The sequence below is a fragment of the Pholcus phalangioides genome, unplaced genomic scaffold, assembly GCF_987345545.1.
Source record: "Pholcus phalangioides strain wild (caught in Gottingen) unplaced genomic scaffold, Ppha-v1.0 ptg000008l_1, whole genome shotgun sequence".
Taxonomy (NCBI): domain Eukaryota; kingdom Metazoa; phylum Arthropoda; class Arachnida; order Araneae; family Pholcidae; genus Pholcus; species Pholcus phalangioides.
In genome coordinates, this window is record NW_028301601.1 from 53082083 (window position 1) to 53101016 (window position 18934).

Below are 18934 nucleotides of genomic sequence, written 5' to 3' on the forward strand. Positions count from 1 at the left end.
GCGAGGATACAAGTTAGAACATCGTTGATGGCGCAGTGTCGTTTGGCTGAAGTTAGTTTTCTACGGTTTCTACTACTTTGATCCGGCTCGTAGACTTCGAGGTGCGAATACAATACGAGGCCGATCTCCTATTTGATAAAGTCTCTCTACGGTTAGCTATCAGACATTCATACCTCGGCACAAAAAAATTCAGTGTCATTTTGCCATTTTTACTTAAAAATATGAGAGACATATAGCAACACCAGTAGAATACAAAACACGCATAACTCTGGCAACACAAATACGTTATGGTCACACATAATCTCAGAAAACACGTTCCTAACCAGTACTGTACACGATGGCACGGATACAGTTAAGTAGTATGTAATAGTGTTTTGCCAGGGTTCAGCCCTACAACATTTAAAATTCACGAATAATACGAACAAGCAAAAAAAAAAAAATCTACCACGCTGTTGTTTCCGGATTCAGAAGATGCATGGACTTCTTAAACACACACACAAATAGCACATTCCCCATTCCTCAGAAACAAACTCCACATTAGGTACAAATACATGCACGATACATTCCGGCCAATTCGTTAGAAGTTTCTCAGAGGAATATTTACGAGATTGCATGTGTGGTTTCAGTTGTTGTAGTAGAAGCATTTCGGGTTTACCAGAAATTTTGTAGGGGGTAAAAATATGGGTAGCATTCAGGGTATATTAATCAAAATATTTTTTAACACAAATACCAGAGCACAAAAAGCAAAATGCCCAACGAGGTGACCGAGGAAAAAGATGCCCATAACAAATACGGATGTCATATATTTCAAAAATACAGCAACCCAATTAAAAATAAAATTATAATCAATATATGCACATGATAAAATACTATACAATGCCCATAAAGAATACTTATGGTTGTCTTATTCTAAGAATGGATAGAGCTTCTCGATTTACCCCAACATGTTTATCGTTTTTCTTTTTAAACTTGTCAATTGTGTTACAATTTACTACCTCCGGGGTTAAGCTATTCCATTTATTAACAACCCTATTAGAGAAAAATTCCCTGCGACACTACAACCTAGAATTGCCCCTTACCAATCGATACTGGTGCTCCCCATGTCAAAGCAGTCGATTGACGGCGCATTAATATTTAATGGTCCATCCTATCCATCCAGCTGAAAATTTTGAACACTTCGATCATATCTTCCCAACATCACCATTCTTTTCCAATGTAAACATATTCCAAAAATGAAGTCTCTCTTCATAACTCAAGCCCCGTGTGCCAACAAGGATACGCGTAGCTCCTCTTCTCTGCACCCTGTGAAGTTTTAATGCATGGGCCCACCCGGGCACGGTCCGGGGGCCTCAAAAGAAGAGCGGCCTCAGAAAAATAAGAAGTGGTTGAATTTTTCGAGGATTTGCCACGGAGGGCCTCAGAAGAATCACTCGGGGGGGGACAATGATGCTCTTAAGACAGCCCTGTCTCACCCCCTTCAACCAAGTCTATGTCCCTCCGTGGGTATGGTCTACAAAACCTGACGGCATACTCCAATCCAGAACGAACCAAGCCTCGGAAAAGAGGAAGAATGACTTTAGGAGGACGTGATGAGACCTCTTTGAAAATGAAACCGAGCATTTTATTCGGTTTTTTTTTTGACCACCGCTGAACAATGTTCAGAAATTAAATCAATTGATTGAATCAATCGCCGCTGTGGTGGTCGAGTGGTTATAGTGACGTACTCGCGATGCGAGGATCCGTTTTCGAACCCCACAGTGGTGGTCGGCTGAAGTTGGTTTTCTGTGGTTCCCAACTTCAAGGCGCAAATGCGAGCCGATCTTCCCGTTAAAAAGTCTCGTCACAGAGAGCAACAGTCCTACAACGATAAATCATTCAATCATAACACTTCACTCATAGTTAGAAAAACTTGTGGCAGATGGCAGCACTACACGTAACAAGCATTACAGAGAAACAACGAAACTTCGCGTTAGGTTTCACTACACGTACACGCACATTCCCGCATGTACCGATTCTTTGGGGGGTTCCGCGGGGGAGGGGGTGTGTGGGTGAGGTGCATGTGTGGTGTAGTAGTAGTAGGTGGGGCCTCCGGGAAATGGCTCGGGGATCCATGATGTTCTTGAGTCGGCCACCTCGTTGGGCAATTTGCCTATTGTGGCGTTGTATTTGATTATTTTATTATTTATTATTATCTATTTAATCAAATTATTATTTATACCAAACGGTAACATTTAGATTTGATTTTAAAGGTATCAAAAACTCCACAAGGAATTGAAGACTTGGAATGGCGCTCCTAGTCAGATTTATCCGGAAAAGTTGCCAACATTATTACTACGTGACTACAATAAAATCGAAAATATGACTTTATAAACATGTCAGGATAGACATTTAATGAGAGAGAGAGAGATCTAAGTGGGGAATCATATATATATACGCACACACACTGAGGCATAATCGACGCAATAACTACAGACAAGTAGATATCGATCTAGATCTCCATTTATATTTTGGCGCTTGGCTGGGAAGCTAATATTAAGTGACGTAACGCAATGGTCGACTTGTCGTGGGATGATAAATTAATTTGTGATGTTTGAACTGCATCACACACATCCCTTCCGGCTAAGGTTCAGTTTGAAAGCCACGCCATAATCAAAGCGTTTACCCCCCCCCCCCCTCAGTTCGATGCCATTAGATGAAGGCGAGTGATGAGATTTTCATGTGCTCGCGTGGGGAACGAGGCTGTACTCAACTGTCAAAAATACGGTCGAATATGTTCACCAATCGACATGAGCTGATTATTTCCCGCTGGAACATGGAAACCTTTCCATTCGAAGAGTCGGTGTTTCAGAAATTAATGCTACGAGAGGACGCAAATCTCATCTACAAATGATAGTATGTAGAGAGTACGAGAAATGAGACAGGAACAAGTAAGAGTACAAAATATAGTAGTGAAAAACACACTGAAGTCATGGAATACGACTATATGCTCGACTGCGCCGACGCATGAAATCCATGAGAAACTTGGAGAAGTCCTGCCATGTCTTGGGCACATAGGCGTACGCAGAATTTTTCTCAAGAGGGGTTTCAATTTTTTTTATTTTCAACGGGGGTAGGGGGGTTAAATTTTTTCATGCAAAATAACACTATAATCTCGGCTTGAGGGGGAGGGGCCCTTTGCGTACGCCAATGCTTGGGCAGCTATAGAAAATGCGTGCTATAAAATCATCATCACTTGTAACGCGGTTGTCGTACACCAGTACTATGATGTTACCCCCATAAGCGGTAATTAGCATGTTCTCTTCGGGTAACATTCCTGTTGGGGCGGCACACCAGCCATATATGCGAGGCATGGCCCCCATAAAGGTGGGGCTCTAGCTCTGGGGCCCGGGACAATTACCATCATTGTTTTGTTTTTTCATGTTATAAATTCACTATACTATATTACTTTTGCCCGTGAAAAGTCTGACTTGGGGGGGGGGGCACCAAAGATCCCAACCTACTTAGCCCTGCACTAGGATGTGGGGGGGGGGGAGGGGCATGATGCGAGGTGCACATTAGCCATCTCGCTACTTACTTCAGAAGAGAGAGTTTACATATGATGGCGTCTCCTGGAAGAACTCAGATAGATATAATGATACGCAGATAGAACCACTCACAACCACGGACTAATGCAATGAGCAATTTATTTCCTTTACATCAAATGAGGCAAAGTCGTGTCGGTAGTCTCCTACCCTCTCCCTTCTGCGTGTTCCCCGGTGGAGACCACTCAACTCTGGAAATAACTCATGAGTAACCTTAGCTAAACTACGGCCATCTACAGCGCGGAAGTGAAGTTTTCGACCCTGCATTATGTTGCGTGATCACATTTGCCTTTGTACACCCTGCTCCTCCCAAAAGTTTACTCACGCATTTTTGAAACAAAGGGTGACCAGACATTCTAAAGACGTCTCCAGGTGTCATGATGGATTTTTGAGCGGTCCCTTGAGAAGAGTAATGAGTAGTGATGAAGCCTCCTAGACGCTGTAGTATTTAGTAGGTTTTGGTAGCGGCTCTCTAAAGACTGCTTACTGTTGCTTGCACTCTCAAGGAACTAGGATACGGCTTCGGAATAAATTTACAGCTGCCTACGGTAGGTTCACGGAGGAGTTACCGTCATTTATCCAGGACACAGAAGAGTATTGCTAGCTCGCACACCCAGGGGTCAGTTCCGGAGGTTCACTTGTGTATTTGTAGTTGTATCGTGAGTATATGATATAATTTAGTAGTAATATTCACGGGGATGCAACTAGGGGGAGGGCAGAGAGATCTGGTGCTCTGAGCATTTGACAAAAAACGGCACCGAGTTCATTCTTTTTCGGAATTATGGGGAGGAATGGAATCCTAAAAAGGATACTGTCCCCGGGTGATAGTAAATTTTCTTTTCTAGTTATAACTCTGACAAGAGAATACCAGGCGAAAAATTCTAATTTTCGTCCCATTGAAATTTGATCGGAAATAATAATAAAACATGTTATACAGGCAATGAATAAATTATCAGTAAATTAAACATTCTCTATACCTTGCTCATGTCTCTCCGACACAGACCTGCAAAGACAAATATCCTTGTCTCAGTATCATTCACATAAAAAAAAATATACTATCACAAAGATCATAATTTCGAAGGAACATAAAGACTAAATACCGAAAACTAATCACAATAAAATAATTATAATGTTATGCATCCTGATACGCATACGCATGAACATTCCGATAACAAATGATATTTTATTCAAAGCGATATGTAAACTGGAAACATATAATTACATACATATTTCAACCAAGAACGTAATTATAATGACATTTTTTTTTTTCGAATTAATCCCTCGAAAAAAAAGAAGGTAATAATAGTAATAACGGAGAAGAAAAAGAAATCTTGTCCGACACGAAAGCGAATGCGATTTGACGCATTCACATAACGTGAAGCAAGTTCTAGGATGAAGGAGGATGAGGATATTATCTTTTATGCCATTCCAAGACGCTGGTTACTAAGGCAACCAAGGAAAAAAGAGAGGGCAGGATGAAGAACTAAGTAACTCGCGAGAGGGCAATTGAACCTCATAACAGTATGCGCGGTGACATAAAACCAATTCTCTTTCTTTCTCTTACATTTTTTTTTTCCTTATTCCTTTCCAGAAAAGAATCTTTTTCCCCTTCGAGATCGAATTTTAACGTTTTCTTTCCTTTATCCGCCATTTTTTTTCAACTTCCTTAAGGTTATCGAGATCTTCTACAATTGTTGCGAAAACACTTCAAACTCGGAGCTATTTATGGCGAAGTGTGTAAAGGAAGGTAGGTGAGAGAGAGTATATAGAGAGAAGAAATTTTCCAGAAATTTCTTCACACTATAAGACCATTCCACCCTCGTCCACATCACTCTAGAAATCACTACAACGGTAAATCGAATTAAGTTGTTTACTTCCCATTTCGCCAGGATATTATTTTTCCTTCTCTCTCTCTCTCTCTCTCAGAAAAAGAAAAGAGAAAAATCTAATTTTCTATGAGAGATATAGTTATAAGGCCCTTTTGTGAATGTGGAAAAGGTAATTTGTGGATGTGTTCAACAACTCAATGACACAACAACAATAAAGATAATATCCAATCCATCCTTTAATAAGTATAATGCATCTTCGAATGATTTCTTCTCTTCCCTTGATCGATTGATTCTGGGATAACGGATGATATTTCTGTTACAGGTTCTTCCTTCAATAGATTTGTGATTAATAATATTGCTGTGTTATTGATACTGTAAAAAGAGAAGTAAACAGTGACGATACGAAATCTCTGCTTGATGTGATGAAAAGACATGATATATCTTATTTTTTGATAGGTTGAAATATTTTCTAATAATCTTTGAGTAGTTTCCGTGTGTAGTTGGTATCAGTTAAAGCTTCTCCGACCCCATGAAATAATTGAAATAGTCCATGAGATGAATCAACCGTAAATGCAGATACGGTTGCAGAATGGAATATTGACGCATCGTAAAAATAGATATTGAAGCGAAATGTACCGTCAATAGAATATTGATGCATCGTAAACAATGATATTAGTTCATCATAAACAATGATCAGGGCCGTCTTAAGAGCATCATGGGCCCCCCCGGGCCAAGTGGTTTTTCTGAGGCCCTACCTGATAAATTCTAGAAAATTTTAACTAGATCTCATTTTTTTGAGGCCCCCGGGCCGTTGGGTGAGCCCATTCGTTAAGACGGCACTGACAATGATATTGGTTCACCATAAACAATGATATTAGTTCATCATAAACAATGATATTGGTTCATCATAAACAATAATATTGTTGCAGAATTTATCGTCAACGGAATATGGATGCATCGTAAACAGTAATATGCTTCATCGATTCTCTATTGAAAAAGAAGAAACGAGAAAATCTTAATTTTCTATGAGCGATACAATATAAGGTCCTTGTGAATGTGCAGAGGGTGATTTGTGGATGCAACAACGCAACAACAACAACTCAACGACAGAACAACAATAAAGATCATATATAATCCATCCTTTAATAAGTGTAATGCATCTTCGAACGATTTCTTCTCTTGATCGATTGATTCTGAGATAACGGATGAAATTTTTGTTACAGATTCTTCCCTCAATAGATTTATGATTAATAACATTGCTGTGTGTTATTGATACTGTAAAAAGAGAAGAAAACAATGATGATACAAAACCTCTTCTTGATGAAATGAAGGGACAGAATATATGTTATTTTTGGATGGGTTGAAATATTTTCTAATAATTTTTGAGCACTTGCCGAGTGTGGTTGGTATCATTCAACCCCATGAAATAGTTTATGAGGTGAATCGTCGTTAACAGTATAGATAGTGTCGCAAAATGCATCGAAATTGAAAAGAGTTGAATCTTCATAACGAAATAGCTATTATGAACTGCATCGCAAGTGGAATCCACGATATAAATCATCGTAAAAAAATGATTGTTATGAAATGCATCATTAGAAAGAGATTGTTACGTATTGCATCGTTAGAAAAGAGTTGTTATGAATTGCATCACCAACGAAATGTTGAAAAGAGATGAATTATCATTAATGAAAGATTTCTGCGAAATGTGCATCATTAAAAAGATTTTTCTGTAAAATGCGTCGTTAAAAAAATTTTTCTGTAAAATGCGTCGTTAAAAAAATTTTGCTAAGAAATGCGTCGTTAAAAATTTTGTTAAGAAATGCATCGCTAAAAATTGATCTGCTACTAAATCATCAAATGAATATTAATAAATTTTAAACAATAGATATTATTGTAAAATGCATCGTCAACGGAATATTGATGCGTCGTAGAAAATAGACGTTATTGCGAAATGTTTTGTCAACGGAATATTACCACTGACGTAGTAAAGACTGGAAATAAAAAAATCGATATCAACTAGAGCTTTTTACATTCATAATCAATTCAGAGAAATGCTGAGTCGTTCACAAGAAGGATTTATTTGAAGCTCAAAATCAAGAGTCATGATCGATCAATATCACTTTCATTACAAATAATGACACCGAAGTCGCGTGATGTAATTTTCATACAAGAATTTCGTGAGTTTTTCCATCGATTGTGAGTCTATTTATCCATGTCCGTGAAAATGATTGCGTGTTCTGAGACAAATTACAAGGGTTTGTGGTAGTGTAAAGAGTTTATAGCCGTGAGCATTTTATGATGAAAATAATCGTTAAATGTATCGTCCATAACATAAGTTCGCCAGGATGTCAATGTGCGTGATGTTAGTTTAACTTAGAAATTTTCAACGTGATACGTGTTTTTACCAGATAAGCCGTGAACGAAATATTTATATGCAATTAACAGTTTTTAGCGGAAATTTGCTGAGAAATATCGTCAAAAACAAAATTGTTACGAAATGATTAATCACGAAGAAATCGGAAAGAAAGACACATTGTGCCATCAACAAAAGATTTCTACGAAATTCATCGTCAACGGGTTATTAATACGAGGAAAAATTATCTCTAGTTGTTTAATCATCATAAACAATAAATCGTTACAAGATGCATCGTCAACGTAATATCAATACAAGACGAATCATCGTCAACTAAATATTGATATGAGATGAATGAATCATCCCCCCTTAACAAGAGTGTGCTACAAGATCAATCATCCTAAACAAGGATTGCTATGAGGTTAATCATTGTGAACAAGGATTGCTATGAGGTTAATCATTGTGAACAAGGATTGCTATGAGGTTAATCATTGTGAACAAGGATTGCTATGAGGTTAATCATTGTGAACAAGGATTGCTATGAGGTTAATCATTGTGAACAAGGATTGCTATGAGGTTAATCATTGTGAACAAGAGATTGCTGAAAGGGTAATCACATACATCGGATACAAGAAATTGCATATTCTTGAATAATCATAAACAAGAGATGAAAATTTTTTTCATTCATTCTGGAATTCTGAATTTTCGTCGATTCTGAATATTTTTTCTGGAATTATGAATTTTTTCATCGATTATGAAGTGCCGTTTTTTTCATCGATTATGAAGTTCTGAATTTTTCATCGATTAAGAAGTTCTGAAATTTTTCATCGATTATGAAGTTCTGAATTTTTTTTCATCGATTATGAAGTTCTGAATTTTTTCATCGATTATGAAGTTCTGAATTTTTTCATCGATTATGAAGTTCGGAATTTTCCATCAATTTTGGAATTCTGAATTTTCATCAATATTTCCTGAGTTTTCTTCAATTCCGAAGCTCTGAGTTTTCTTCAATTCCGAAGCTCTGAGTATTCATCAATGAATTTTCTTAATTCTGGACTAATGAATCTTTGGAGGCGCCGAGTCCCCTTCCGCACACAATATATGCATATATATATATATATATATATATCTAAGGAGCCTCGAAATTATCAAGACGTATTTTCTTTCGCACCTTGTCCTGCGTCTGGTAAGGGCGGCCCTGCTTCGAGGGCCATTTAAAAATAATCTTTACAACATCTCCGAAGGCTGTATGAAAGTTGTATAACCTCTCCGAAAGAGAGTCGTGTGAAATTTGGATGAATTTTTGATGGCGAAATAGAACTTAAAAACACCAAAAATCAATATAAATATTTTTTAAGTGACTTTGCGGGCCAAAGTTTGCGTTCGTTATCTAGGCTTGGTACGTATGGTAGAATAATTACCAACCGCAACATCGATTCAAGACATGTCTGGGTTAGAGGATGTCTAATAATTGCGTGAGTAGCTATGGACTTTACTAATGAATCTGTTATTTTAGCATTTGAATTTTGAAAAATAACTCGCGTGGTGCCTGTAGAATCTTTTTAGCATCTGAAGCTGGATAGAAAAGAAAAAAAATAGTGACTCTCTGCGAAACATAATTTCTTCAGCTTGAAAGTGTGCCAATAAGTAATTTCTATCATAGCTGATAATTTTTTTTAAATGGCCGATAATGAATCTCTAATTTTCCGAAATTGTCAAAATTTATACAAGAATTTTTTTCGGAGTAAAATTTTGGAAAAGTCCTACTTAAAACTTTACCGGTTCTAAAAGGGGGCTTCCACAAAGCGATACGAGCGCCAGTGAAATTCAAAAGGAGATAATTTTGTACGTGGTTCACACGTGAGAGTTTTAAAATATGCAAGAGATGAGAAACTTTAGGCAGAATAAATGAAACACTCCAGAATACATGAAAATTGATAATTTAAGAGTTGACGAAAATGCTAAAGAAGGGAAAAATTCAAGCCTTAATAGAAAAAAAAATTCCGGAATTGATGAAAATGGATAATTAAAGAATGGATGAAAATTGATGATTCAAGAATGGATGAAAATTGATGATTAAGAATGGATGGAAATTGATAATTCAACAATCGATGGAAATTGGTAATTCAAGAATCGATGGAAATTGGTAATTCAAGAATGGATGGAAATTGATAATTCAAGAATCGATGGAAATTGGTAATTCAAGAGTGGATGAAAATTGATGATTAAGAATGGATGGAAATTGATGATTAAGAATGGATGGAAATTGATGATTAAGAATGGATGGAAATTGATAATTCAAGAATCTATGGAAATTGGTAATTCAAGAATCTATGGAAATTGGTAATTCAAGAATCGATGGAAATTGGTAATTCAAGAATGGATGAAAATTGATGATTAAGAATGGATGGAAATTGATAATTCAAGAATCGATGGAAATTGGTAATTCAAGAGTGGATGAAAATTGATGATTAAGAATGGATGGAAATTGATGATTAAGAATGGATGGAAATTGATAATTCAAGAATCTATGGAAATTGGTAATTCAAGAATCGATGGAAATTGGTAATTCAAGAATCGATGGAAATTGGTAATTCAAGAATCGATGGAAATTGGTAATTCAAGAATCGATGGAAATTGATGATTAAGAATGGATGGAAATTGATAATTCAAGAATCGATGAAAATAATTCAAGAATCGATGGGAAATTGATAATTCAAGAATCGATGGGAAATTGGTAATTCAAGAACCGATGGAAATTGATAATTCAAGAGTCGATGAAAATTGATAATTCAAGAATCGATGAAAATTGATAATTCAAGAATCGATGAAAATTGATAATTCAGGAATCGATGAAAATTGGTAATTGTTAACGAAAGAAAAAAATTGCAGAATTAATGAAAGAAAAAATTCCGGAATTAATGAAAGAAAAAATTCCGGAATTGATGGAAATTGATAATTGCTAACGAAGGAACAAAAATTGCAGACTTGATGAAAAAAAAAATTCCAGAATTAATGAAAGGAAAAACTCCAGGATCGATGAGAACACAGATTTAATGAAAGAAATAATTCCAGACAAATGTATGTCTTGTTTACAAAAAAAACAAAAAATAAAAAATGTATTTGGTATATATTTTTACATTTCTATCACAGTAAATGCGGGATCCCGCATGTAGTGGGGGTCCCACTGCGACCGTACCTACAAGCATTACCTCACACAAATCTTTAATTTCCGAAAATTATCAAAATTTATACAAGGAATTTTTTCAGAGTAAAATTTTAGAAAAGCTTTACTAAAAAGTTCTAAAAGCGATAACGAATGCTGATGAAATTCCAAAGAGAATAATTTTGTATGTTGTCACGCAAGAATTACAAAATATTCAAAATTAGAAACTTTATGCAAAGTTCCAAGAACGTTTTGAACGTTACACTTACGACATTTTTAGAAAAATTTCAGTCTTGTATAATAACCATTAAAAAAAAAAATGATTGTTGACACACTTTTAAGCTAAATACATTTAAATTTTTAGTCGGTTTATTTACTTCTTGGAATACGCTTAGAATTCTTGAATTCCATAGTATTTACGATTCATAAATACTCCAAGAGCGATCTCTATCCTAATTTATATTAATCGAAATACTGTGGTCCTTGACAGATTCAGTATAATTATTATCAGTGAAAAATTATTCAACAGTTGTAACACTGATATTAGTAATATCCATATGAGTCCAATCATAACTACACCTTCATACTACTAAACCAAATCAGACATGCCCCTCGCCCATATTCCTCTGCGGAACTTCTGACGAACTGGTACATGTTGGAATGTGTGCGTATGTATAGTGAACCTTCTGTGAAGTTGGTTTCTGTGTAATGCTTGTTATGTGTAGTGCCCGCCATCTGCAATCAATTTTTTTAAACTATGAGTTTTTCCTCAATTCACAGTGAGTGAAGTGTAATGAATGAATAATTATACCGTTTTAGTCTTGTTGTTCTCTGCGGCGAGACTTTTTAAACACCTTCATACTATACTTATGGGCTACTATATTTTTATACTATACTATAATATACTATATTTTTATGGGTATGGTTTTTCTCAGCCACCTCGTTGGGCATTTTGTCTATTGTGGCGTTGTATTTGTACACATCATCGAGGAAAATTTTTGAAATTGCTATCGCAAATACGGATACGATACGGGATATAACACTAAATTTTGCCAAAGAAAAAAAAAAATTGCAATTTTCTAATTACTTCTAAAATCGCTGAAGGGTGGGGAAGTTAAGGGCGTTACAAAAGACAGTAAACATAATGTATTTAAACGAAAAAATATTCAAATGACCCCCTAATGTCATATGGTAAACTGGGATCGTAAATAGGGTGAAATACGGGACATAACCAATTGTCATCAAAAATTTTTTGCCGGAAGTAGGTACTTATTTTCATTAAAATTGCTGGAAAGCTGCGGAAAAAAAAGGTGAACCTGTCAAATATGGGAAGCGAATATCTATATATATATTTTTTTAGGATAATGCGAGGGGAGGGGGGGGGGTGTTTAATGATGCTTACGTCAAGAACTCCCCTTTATAAAAATATGAAATATTCTTAATGGCATGTGTTACTGGGTTTGCCAAAAACTAGGAAAAACCTTTCGTAATTTGTGGGGGCACTTGAACTAACATTCTCCCTATTGATAAGTCCTAGAGCCACTTTAGTGATATCTCTAAATTTTTCGCTGAGCCAAGTGATCTGGAAATGTGTTCGGGTCACTTAAGTGTTTTGGAATTCTGCCGCGCTTCATTCAAGTGATCCGTAATTATGCCGCGTAATCTGGGAATGTGCCGCGGGCACCTTGAGTGATGCGGAACAGCACTGGAGGCCACTTAAGTGATCTAAAACTGTGCCATATGTCACTCAAGGGATCTCTAAATGTGTCACGGACCGCCAAAGTGTTTTGGAACTGTGCCACGGGCCGCTTAAATGCTCTGGAATTGTGCCACGGGTCACTTAAGCGATCTGTAAATGTGCCGCTTAGTTCATTTTTATGAAATTAGGTTTGAGGTGGCGGGCCACGTCAGATAACCCAGAAGGCCACATTTTGTCCGCGGGTCATGGTTTTAGTATATATGGCTTAGAGGGTGGGCCGCAATGAATTTCTCAAAAACCAATATGCGTTGGAGGTAGGGGGGGAAGAGCTGATGAAATGTTTCTGACGGGGGGGGGGATCAAAAATGGCTAAAAGTCTGCTGACGGAATACTTGAACGGACCGCAATTATTCACAACTGTAGTAAATGTTGCAAATTCAACTAAAAGCATCGTTAAAAAACCCAAATGTAAAAAAAAAAACCGGAACAATCAAAATTACAGGAATATCCCGTAATACGGGACACACAAGTGGTCTGTAAAATTGTTTCACACATTTTCCTGGTCCCTGAGTTCAAAAAGGTCGAGAAACTCAGCTGTAGGACAAACAATTCGAAACACCCTGTATATATACAGGGTTCTCTTCACAATTCCCACCATAAAGAAACGTAAGAAGAAATATAATTCGGCTAATGGTGTTTCTCAACACTCTTCTTCCAATCCTTTCTCTCTCTCTCTCTCTTAGCAATAGTTAATACAAAATAGCTCGCTAACAGGGTTTATGTTTTGGCTCTTTCTCGCCAAGTACTTCACTTATAACAAACTTCAAAGAAATAACCAACAAAAAAAAAAAAAGGGGAATTTTGTGAACGTTCCCATTTTTTTTTCCCTCCTTTCTTCCACGTTTTAAGATCCTTTCTCCCCTTTTTACAAGATGAAGGACGAAAGCTCAATATCGATTTGAAAAGTCAGCACTTGCTCTTCCGCTTCTTTCTCCCTTTTTTGAAGAAAAAGACGTTTTTTCCCCTTGGAAATAATACAAAAAAAAAAAAACATCTTACGGTCTATATGCTACCGTCTTTCAGCATTAGCTAAAATGCTTCAATAAGATCTGAACCTACAACGCGCCATTTTTTTTTTTGAAAACTAAATTTCAAAAAAAAATATATTTTTACTATAACTTCTATTGTCTTTTATAAATCCTTAAAAAAAGAAAAGCTCTTGTAATTTTTTTTTTTTTAACAAAAGAAACAGAGGAAATATAAAACTTCAAAATTTAGTTCCTTTTGTTATTTTTTCTCAATGGCAATTTAAACAACAATTTTTTTTCCCTCCCCAAATTTTTAGGGATTTTTTTGTTTTGTTTCGGTTTACTGTCAATACAGAAATTTTCTTTCAATACTTATGTTCGGAATTTTTTCATTAACAAATAAGAGATATTTTTTTTTAAGATAATTTGAAAACGAACAAAAAAAAATGTGAAATTTTTTAACTCAGGATAAGGGAAGTTTTTTGAAATTTATTTTGAAGTTCATGTTTGAACAAAAAAAAAACACGCGTTCATTTTCCTTTTCTTCCCAAAAAACAAGTGATTTTTGAAAAGAATTTTTTCCTTTTTTTTTTGTAAATTCCGTGCTTAAATAAATACAATTTTGTCGCAATATTTGGATGCAATATTTCCTTTCAAAAAATTTTTCTTTCTCGAAACTTACAATACAAATTCAATGAAATAGAAAAATATCCTTTTGAATTTGTTCAGGAAATATAAGTATACTTGAAATAAAATGCATTATTCCGCTCAGAATGAAATCATTTTTAATATAATTACCACACGTAAATAAGATAATTGAATTGTCACTGTAGGGAAATCAAAGGAAATTCGCAAACAAAGAAGAAAATTATTATTAATTATCTAATTAATCTTATAAAATTTATTTCTGAACTATAAGACTAAAAAGGTTTCACTGTCAATGGGGGTGTCCATACCTGGCTCAGAGTAAATATGAATACAGTCCGAGAAGCAGAATTTCAAATAGTAATAAATAAATATACAGAAAAGCAAAGAAAGTTCCTAGGCCACATTTTACTGGTGAGCCGTTGATCCTACAGTCATGCTTCCAATTAGAAAAAGTATCCAAATAACGTGTAGAACTCAGGTAGGCCTACGTTATTCATACTGCAATGGGATGTATAGTTATTAAAATAAGGAAGTTAACTTTTTATTTGGCACCCTGTCCTGAAAAACCTAATTAGAAAATTGTTGCCTTGTTTTTATCTTCTAAGGCAATAAAAAAGAATTCCACGTTTTCAAGAGCAATATTCCATGAGATATTTGAATTGAAAAACCGCAGAAAAGATGGGAAAGAACAGCATAAATAAGGAAAAGAAGAATTGCCGGTTAGTTTTTCCTGTTCTTTCCCAATTTTTCAATTTAAATATCTCAGTGAATATTGCACTTGGAAACGGCGAATTTTTTTTTGTTGGTTTCAGGACTGGGCAATAACTTTGTGATTGGGCTGAGGACCATATGTAAAGTTAATTATTTAATAACGATGCAACCCCTTGCGACATGAAAGGCCTAAAACGATACAATTATTCAATCATTACACTTCACTCATAGTTAGAAAATGGTGGCAGATGGCAACACTACACATAACAAGCATTACGCAGAAGCAAACTTCACGTCAGGTTTCATTACACGTACACGCACATTCCAACATGTACCAATTCGTTAGAGGCTCCACAGAGGAATATGGACGAGGTACATGTATGGTTTAGTAGTAGTAGTAGTAGTAGTAAAATGCTGTGTGTGCTACCTATGCCTTTTGTATATTATTTATGCAATTTATGGTAAATTTCATGCGTTTTTGAAAGGAAGAATTTGGTTTGTTTTATTTGGCTTGAAATTTTGACTTCAGTTTAGAGTTTTTACTCCCTTCCCAATTCTTATAGTTTACATTTTATGGCCCAAAGCACTTCTTCTTTCCAAGTTGGCAAAGGAAATACAAAGGGTAAGACAATCCTGCAATAGAGCATCTTCTAAATTATCATAAAATCAAAACTCGTATTGCACAAATTCCCACCCTTCCGTCTGCACCAGTAATAGACTGTAGTTTCTTTAGTGAATGTGAAGGGAATGCGGCGATCACTCCTTTGAGAAGAACGTAACGTTTTGGGTGATTCAGAGAGAGAATCATCTGATTTCAAAATGATAAATATTTTTTACTCAACGACACGAAATCGTAAGTATACATGGATACGAAGGGGAAAACGTTTGTTTTTTTTACAAGTGTTCATTATGACTTCCTTTTGTCACGTATAATAAGTCAATATAAAAAATCTTCCAAAACACTTACTAATGAAATGCAGGTGCGAAAATTGTCTGTCTCCGTTGCCTCTTGCACGTGAATGGCAGCATTTCAGTTATTTTAGCTCATCACTAAGCTTCGGAACTTGTAAGTAATGCAATTTGTACGACTTGTAACATTTTGTTTTTCTCAATACATGCCAAACACAGTAGTCTCAGGAATACTCTGAATGGTGTGATTACCAGAAAAAAAAATGCAGAAAGCTTTCTACTAACTAGACACCATTTCACTTCTTTTTCAGAAGGGCTTCATAAACGACATATTAGCGCCATGAATTATTCATAATCTAAAAATTAGACATTTTATTTTTACATCCATATACCTGTATTACTCTTCAAAGTTGGATTGGAAGAGATCTCGGCAACGCGATATGTCCAGTGACAAAGATCTGGCGTTTATTCATTATTATTCTTCATTCTGTGTTTTTAATTCTAAAAAAATTATAATTTTGAAGTCTGGTGATTCTTTCTGAATCACCATGTATAACGTAGTTATTCGGTCGTACTATTGTTCGACGAACTATAGCAACATTATTTGGCGAGAATTCATTAGATTTCACGATTTCTTCTAAGATCTTTTTACCCCTAAATTGCCTAAGGACAGGAACGAACCCATCAACCATATTGGTCCTCAGTTAAGATCTAGAGGGGAAAATTGCTACATTTCGGAGCTAAAGAGAAATACTATTTTCGTATTGAATTTTTTTGTTATAAAAACATAAGTGTTAATAACCATAAAATGCAGTAGTTTTCGAAAGAAATTCACGCAGCAATAACAGTAAGCAGCGCCACCACGAGGACATTATTTTCGGATAGATCAGCCTGGTATTTTTGGGAGCTTTGCAGAATCTCAACTCAAATCATAGCAGTATTTCTTTTATCATAACTCAAAATTATTCTTTATCGCGTATAAACATTAATGCCTTATAAGAAGGACTACGTAATAACTATTATTAAAGTTACAAGTTATTCTATATTTATTTTGTAGATATTACAAATCTGTTTTCAAACGAATTAAAAAGATCTGTAAATCCGTAACCTTGTCGGCTATCTCATAACGTTCAGGTTAAAGGTGATATTTTGTCCAGACTCTTATACGGAGGTGGAGCTACTTGCATACTATGGAACAAAACTATTTTATGAAAGATTAATCCAAAAAAAGAGTACGCTGATTGGCAAAAAAATTAAGAGCGTGCAAAAAATATTTTTAAAAGCTATTTTGGCCATCCCCTGACTTGGACGGGCACCCTGTATGCACGTTTACAATTCTCTAACTTGACGTAGCTGACATATATTTGTAAATTTTAGCTTTTAAAGTTTTCCAATTGCTGGCGCATGCGCAGTGCTGTTCTTTCCTCAGCAACCATTTTCCTCTCATCCAAACTGAAACGCATGAAATACAAATGACTGGCCTGACCACAGGGACCATAGCACGACTTGATAAACACTGTTTAGGTAGCAAACACCATGCGAATTGCAGGGACGTTATGCCGATTCATTAGCAGCGTGATGGCGAGCGAGTCCATTAAAATGAATTACTCCGCCAGTACGTACTCCATGACTGCTGAAATGTTATTACAGCGTGGCATCGTATCGTGGATTGGTTAAGTCAATTTTGGGATGCGTGTTCATTATGATAACGGTTTTGATACGACGTGAAAAGTACAGAGGAAGCAAATAACGGTGTTTATTAGCATAAACATACAACGACTACCGCTTTCCACACACACACACGGGTCATTATTTAACAGTTCAGCTACGCATAATTTCACTCGTAGCATATTAAAAACGATGATGGCGTAAGAAACATTTCTTTACAACGGCTGCATGTTATTGAAATTCAGGGAAAAAAGATAAAAAGAATATGAGAAAGTGAAAAGTCCCAGACTGTAAAATAATTGATGAACGAGGGATAGAGAATATCAAAAGTGATATTGAGAAAGTGTGGGTTATGAAGAATGAAGAATTATCAAAAAATAGATTGAATGCTAGGTATATAAAAAAAAATAACACTGAACTCTTCCTTATATAATAACAATCCGGCATCCAGGTATTAAAAAATACACATGAGCTTGGAAGCGAATCCCTTTTTATACACACTTTACATGATGGGGAAAACAAGGAAGAAAACTGAATGATAACACAAAAATAAGATCGATATTGAATACAATGATTTTCACTGGAGGAGGGGAAATGAGGAAAAATATAGAGATAGCAACAGAAAGAAATGAATTTGGAAAAAATACTAAAAATTAGAGAAAATATATAATTGAAATAAGGAAAAATGTATTAAAAAAAAACAACTAATAAAGAAAATCAAAAAATATATCAATGAAAAATGCAGTCCAAATTAAAATTTTACACGATACTGGAAAAAAAATTTACGAACGCAGATGTTAAATTACTATGAAAAAAGATTATTTTAAAAGAGATATGAAACGTGTATAAATTATGGAAAAACGAAAAAAGTTTGAAAGCTGTTTTTTTTTTTGATTCAAATGAAATGAAAGATAAAACCAAGTAACTTCAGTAAATGAAGAAAGAGAAATCGGGATTAGAAGAAATAAGCCAAAAAATATCGAAAGATTTTAAAGTGAAATTAAAAACAATATGAGATAAACGCTAGAGATAATAAAAATAATATAAAAACAAAGAAAATGTCAAAAGTAAGAACTCGTGAAAATTCAAAAAAGGTCTAAAAGAATGATTAAAGAGAGAGAGAGACAAACAAAATATTTGCATATGCGAACAATAATAAGGGTGTAATTAAAAATTAAGTGTGTATTGATATATATGGATAGAGTCGAAGTAAATAAAGATTCTATGACAAAATGGAAAAGGAAGAATATAACGAAGGAACAAATATAGGACGAAAATTAAAAACGTTTTGGGAAAAATCAGGAAAGTTAAATGAAAATAGAGAAATACGTAATGAGAAACG

General features: G+C 35.3%; 1 protein-coding gene across 2 annotated transcripts in view; it reads right to left on the reverse strand.

Moving 5' to 3' along the window:
* The window catches only part of LOC149084508 (uncharacterized), a 110382-nt gene that overhangs the window by 61376 nt on the left and 30072 nt on the right, over positions 1–18934 (reverse strand). For both annotated transcript variants that reach the window (XM_089234915.1, XM_089234914.1), the window contains exon 2: positions 4559–4584. In XM_089234915.1, coding sequence (XP_089091041.1) covers positions 4559–4567 — 9 coding nt within the window. In that variant the 5' untranslated portion in view covers positions 4568–4584. The remainder of the gene's footprint in view (positions 1–4558; positions 4585–18934) is intronic.